This window comes from Pteropus alecto, unplaced genomic scaffold, assembly GCF_000325575.1.
Source record: "Pteropus alecto unplaced genomic scaffold, ASM32557v1 scaffold14, whole genome shotgun sequence".
Classification (NCBI taxonomy): domain Eukaryota; kingdom Metazoa; phylum Chordata; class Mammalia; order Chiroptera; family Pteropodidae; genus Pteropus; species Pteropus alecto.
Window position 1 is genome coordinate 18,976,116 of NW_006436810.1, and position 5,844 is coordinate 18,981,959.

General features: G+C 52.4%; 1 protein-coding gene across 1 annotated transcript in view; it reads left to right on the top strand.

Annotated features, from left to right (window-relative positions):
- Nucleotides 1-3,797, top strand: part of ADNP2 (ADNP homeobox 2) — a 17,876-nt gene extending 14,079 nt beyond the window's left edge. The window contains exon 4 of the mRNA XM_006913778.3: nucleotides 3-3,797. Coding sequence (XP_006913840.1) covers nucleotides 3-2,374 — 2,372 coding nt within the window. The 3' untranslated portion in view covers nucleotides 2,375-3,797. The remainder of the gene's footprint in view (nucleotides 1-2) is intronic.
- The last annotated feature ends 2,047 nt before the right edge of the window (nucleotides 3,798-5,844 follow it).

Consider the following 5,844-nt stretch of genomic DNA (forward strand, 5'->3'; position numbering starts at 1 on the left):
CTTCCTGTCCCGTGGAGCCCCGCTGCGTCCGTCGGCAAGTGCTCCTGCCTTGCCCTTGAGCCGGCCAGGGGGACCTGTCAGCAAGCCCGCTGGGACTGGGGTCCTGCGCCCCACAGTCTTGCCCCTCAGTCAGCCTGTCGGGCCCCCCAGCAGACCAGTCGGGTCTGGCGTTCTTGCAGTGAACAGACCTGTTGGGTCTGCTGTCCTTCCCGTCAGTCCCTCTGTCCCCCCTGGGGTTCTTCAGGCCGTCTCACCAGGAGTGATCTCTGTGAGTCGGACAGTCCCATCAGGTGTCCTTCCTACAGGCCAGATGACACCTGCTGGGGTCATCCCTTCCGGACAGACGGCAACTTCGGGGGTTCTCCCTGCCGGCCAGATGGTCCAGTCAGGGGTTCTCCCCGTTGGCCAGACGGCCCCACCGGGAGCTCTACCCCCAGGGCTGACGGTCCCATCACGGGTCCTCCCTCCTGGCCAGGCGGTCCCGCTGAGGGTGCTTCCGGCAGGCCAGGTGGTCCCATCCGCGCTCCTTTCCCCCAGCCAGACGGCCCCGTCCGGCATCCTCCCTGTGAGCCAGGGCGTCGCCTCTGGCGTGCTCCAGCTCGGCCAGCCCGTCGTGCCGGCGGTGCTCCCCATGAGCCAGCCTGTGCGGCCTGGTGTCCTGCAGCTCAGCCAGTCTGTGAACACTGGCCTGCTGCCTGCAGGGCCGCCCGTGAGGGCTGGCACCTCCCAGAACACAACCTTCCTGACCTCGGGTTCCATCCTCAGACAGCTGATACCGACTGGGAAGCAAGTGAACGGGATCCCCACCTACACCCTGGCCCCAGTGTCTGTCACTTTGCCTGTGCCACCTGGCGGCGTCGCCACCGTCGCCCCTGCCCAGGTGCCCATCCAGCTGCTGCCGTCGGGCACGGCCACACAGGTGGCCAGCTCCGTGGCCGGCGTGGCGTCTGCCCCTGCGGGGGCTAGTGCGGCACCGCACGTGCTCGTGCAGGCCTCTCCTGCCGCACCGGAGGCCGGCCAGGCACTCAGGCAGGCGAAGCAGTGGAAGACCTGCCCCGTCTGCAACGAGCTCTTCCCGTCCAACGTCTACCAGGTTCACATGGAGGTGGCGCACAAGCACAGCGGGCCCAGGCCCGCCGACAAGCTGGAGCCCGAGAAGCTGGCCGCGTGCGCGCCCTTTCTGAAGTGGCTGCGAGAGAAGACCGTGCGCTGCCTCTCCTGCAAGTGCCTGCTGGCGGAGGAGGAGCTCGTCCAGCACCTGCTGATGCACGGCCTGGGCTGCCTGTTCTGCCCACGCACGTTCCACGACATCCGGGGCCTGTCGGAGCACAGCAGGGCGGTGCACCCCGGCAGGAAGAGGCTGCCGGTGGACTACAGCAGCAAAGGCTTTCAGCTGGACGTCGATGCCAACGGCAGCCTGCTGTTCCCCCACCTGGACTTCGTTACCGCGCTGCCCAGGGCAGAGCTCGGCGAGCGGGAGGTCTACCTGGCGGTCTTGGCCGGTATACACTCCAAGTCGCTCGTGCCCGTGTACATCAAGGTGAGGCCTCAGGCTGAGGGCGTGCCCGGGAGGCCCGGCAAACAGGCGCTGACCTGCCCCTTCTGCTTTGGCACCTTTGTGACGGCCGAGGCGTATGAGCTGCACCTGAAGGATAGGCACCACATCACGCCGACAGTGCACACGATTTTGAAATCGCCGGCTTTCAAGTGCATCCACTGCTGTGGGGTCTACACTGGCAACATGACGCTGGCGGCCATCGCCATTCACCTGGTGCGCTGTCGAAGTGCCCCAAAGGACAGCAGCTCGGACCTTCGGGTCCAGCCGGACTTCATCGAGAACAGCGAGCTGCTTTTGGTCAACGGCGAGGTGGTGCACGACTCCGGTTTCTCTGTGAAGAGAAAGCTGCCTGATGGCCACTTTGGGGCAGAGGACCAGAGAGAGGAGGAGGAACGGCCTCCTGTCGTAAACAGCGATGCTGCCCCGGCCCCTGAGAAGGTCACCAGTGTCACGCCTTTTAAAAGACAAAGGAGTGAGAGCAGGACGGAAGGACCACTGGTGGTCAGTGACGACACGCTTCAGATTTTAGCATTAAACCCTAAAAAATATGAAGATCGTTCTTATGAAGAAAAAAAGCAATTCCTTAGAGATTATTTTCACAAGAGACCATATCCTAGTAAAAAGGAAATAGAACTGCTATCCTCACTCTTATGGGTGTGGAAAATTGATGTGGCTTCGTTTTTTGGAAAAAGAAGATATATTTGCATGAAAGCAATAAAAAATCACAAGCCTTCTGTACTTTTAGGCTTTGATATGTCTGAACTTAAAAATGTTAAACATAGATTGAAATTTGAGTATGAACCACAAACCTTGTAAAAAAAAATTAGGACATTAGTGGTTTTTTCAATTGAGATTTAAAAAATGTTATTTTCTTCACTGTATGTTGAACTAATAATCAATTTCAGTGGTCTTTATGCTGCTCTTTAGACGTATTTCAGGTGCTGAGCGAGACTTCCATATGAAGACGTGGTAGTTCTGAGTTGTTTCCTGCAGTTTGATTTTGTCACAATTATTTTTAGTATTTTCCTCTCAAGTAAATTAAATCCTTTGATATTTCACGCACGCCTTGTTTTTCCAGTAGAGTCAGTATCAGTATGATAAAAACTGAAATCTTACACGTGTTGGTTTTCTCATTTAAGGAAGTGTCAGCTTGTTTCAGAATACTTAATTAACTGCAAATCAAAGCTTTGATCTCTTTCAGCTTCACATGCAGCCATAAACGATGTGGTAAACGTTTAGAAAAGTGAGTACAACCCCTGTGCCGTGTCCGAGCGCACTGCATTAGCGTACGCTGGTTTCTTCTCTGTAAGACATTTGCTTATTAGGTTATGGTTTTCATTGACATTTTTTCCAGTTTGTCCTATCAGCTGTTTTTGATTATAACTCATAGAAAACCAAATGTTTTCATTCGTTAAAAATTATACTGAACCCGAAAACTGGTATTTAGGTCATAAGAGATATTTTACAAATGAAGTAACTCCGTAGGTGCAGAATAACTTCTCAGTGTGTGCTCTCCCCTCGTTTTGATATGGCGATGTCATTTCTCCAGAGGTAAGATGACAGATCTTTAGTGCCTTTAGAATAAACACTGAAAACACACAAAACTCCCCTAACTCTTCATAACCAGTGGAAGGGAAGGACTGTGTTGCTCAGGAGTGGACACTGAAGCCTAAGCGTGGATGTTCAGGGAGGGGGCGAATCAGTGGGCCGAGAGCCGAGCCTCTGTGGTGGGTCCATTAACCTTTGACGTTTCCTGGGTCAACGTGTTCAGATCAGGGACGTGGGCGTTCGCCTAGCCTGGTGTCGGCTCACGGGGCGGGTGTTGCCAAAGAACGCCCCAGTGTTGGCTGTCCTTGGGACAGTTAAACCTCGGTATTTGTTGTTGTTTGTTTGTTTTAATTTCACATAATAACAATTTAAAAATTTAAAGCACCAGAACCAGTAATGGAGACCAGCCAGTGTAGACCTTACGTCATGGTGCTGGTGGTACACAGCAGAGGCACCTATCCAATAGATTCAGAGAATATGACATTTTCTGGGAAATAAGATGTTACGACATGGGTTTTAAAAAGTACACTTGCATGTAATTGCTATACTGTGCATTTTTGAGGCAGTCGTGAAAGTGGTCTGTGTGGCGTACTCTTGTAAATTCAAAAAGAGCTTGTCGAAGTTTATTTTTTTTTTACCTATTGTTTTCAGAGTGTCTATTTTGAATTAAAATTTGTTATACCACTGCAAATAGAACTGTTTAATTCTTTTAACAGTTAAAACGTCACTGTGACTCAGGAATAATCTGTGTGGAAATAGATACCGCATTTATTTTCTAAAAAATCTTTCTTGTACAGCATAACCCCAAAGGACTAATTAATTACCAGGGTCACGAAATAGATGTGGCTGGATAGTCTTGACGCGTCTGTAATAGTGGCCCCCAAACTGTCAAATGGAATTTGTCTCTCTGGAGGCTGCCCGCTTCGTGCCCAGATGGGGTGGCCAGTTTGGAGGTGCGGGCGAGGGCAGGTTGGGCTTCAGCCACCTTCTTTCAGTCATGGAAGTCAGCGTTTCTGGTGGCATTTTGGGCCCAATAATTCTTTGGGCAGGGGTGGGGGTGGTGACTGTCCTGTCCATTGCAGGGCTGGAGCAGCATCCCTGGCCTCCACCTGCTCCCAGTCAGCACCTCCCCACTCCTTGGTCTTGACAAGAAATGGCACTGTTGAGAGTCACTGACAAAGGAATTCTAATTTCTAATTGTATCTTAGCTTTTGATGTTGATTCTTATGCTGGTTACCTGCTATTAATTTTTTTAGGCTTACAAATGTAGGCAAAATTCGATGCAAGCCAAGCTTCAAAGAGCACATGTGGGAGTTCTTGCAAATGTAAAAATGCGTATATTTATTATTTGGAAAGGAAAAACAAATTTAATAGTTTGTGGTGGAGATTTTTTAAAACTTTTAAAAGATGATTAGAAACAAGGGAAGCAGATAGTTCTTTTTATATAATGGTTATGAAAAGTTGTATACTTTAAATACTTCTTTACCTATGTAGCATCAACTTTTAAAATACTACGTGTTTGAAGTCTATTCATTTGTAATGTAGCATAGTATTTCAGCGTCTGAATTAATTTACCCTGTTTTCGATGTGTTATTTTTTTTAACAAAGGGAAACCATGTCACTTCATTTGTTAACAGCGAATAAGTGAGAGGCAGTAATTTAGGAGGGCCCAAGAAAGCTTTTTCATCCACAAAATAATAGAGATGAGAAGCACCTTCCCTACCCAAGCTCTGGTTAGCCTTTCCTTTCTGTCACTGTTTTCCTGCCCTTGTCAGCATGCTGCTTGCAGAATGGACCTCTGCCTCTGATTGTGCCTCTGGCGGGGAGGCCAGGCTGCCGGCTTGCCTCCCTAAGGCAGTGGAGGTCCCTAACTTACCTGAGGCACCAGGCAGGGCTAATGACAGCCTCGCCCTAAGGTCGTGAATGCTTTACGTAAAAGGCTGCAGGCTGGTGAGGTAGGAAGGGTGGAGGGCCGGGTGCTCTCGCAGCCAAGGACAGCAGGCCTCCCGGGGCCGAGCGGAAACAGCCGTGTGACTCCCACGTAGTTATGGGGGCTGCACACCGTCAGTGTCGTCGGTGACGTGGGCCACAGGCGAAACTCTGGTAAATGGCGTCATGACGAAAGCATGCACGGCTCAGGGCCGGCCTGAGGCAAGGCAGGCAGAAGCAGAGATGGCCACGTGAAAGGACAGTGCTGGACACACTGTGGCATTGGTGCCATAGTCGAAGATGAGGTGGCCTAAACATGAAGAGTGACATGTCACAGACGGCGTCAGTGTGGACAGGTACAGTCACGGTCTTCACCTCGGGTGGCCGGGGCGCCCCTCAGGCCCGCCCACCCACGCGATCAGATGGGACTTAGCCAGTGAGGAGCCAGGCTGATCCCAAAAAGCCATGAGGGGGCCAAAGACCCTCGTCCACATGCCACCACGTGACGACAAGGACGCGCTGCCCAGCTGCCATGCCACCGGTCCATGGCCCCAAGTCGGGATTCTGGGCACAGAAATCTCCCAGGCTCTTCCAGGAACCGGTGGGCCGTGTGGATACAGGACGTCGCTCATGTGAGACCTGCTACGTGCCTCCGCGGTGTTGGGCCCACATCCTCACCCCGTCCCCTGAACTCAGGGCAGCTCTGTCCCCCTTGCAGGGTTCAAGCTGCGCCTGAGCCTCGTCCCACCACCCCACACCGAGGGGGCCCCCCAGCCCAGCCCTGCCCACGCTGTGTGTCCGGGGGGCGG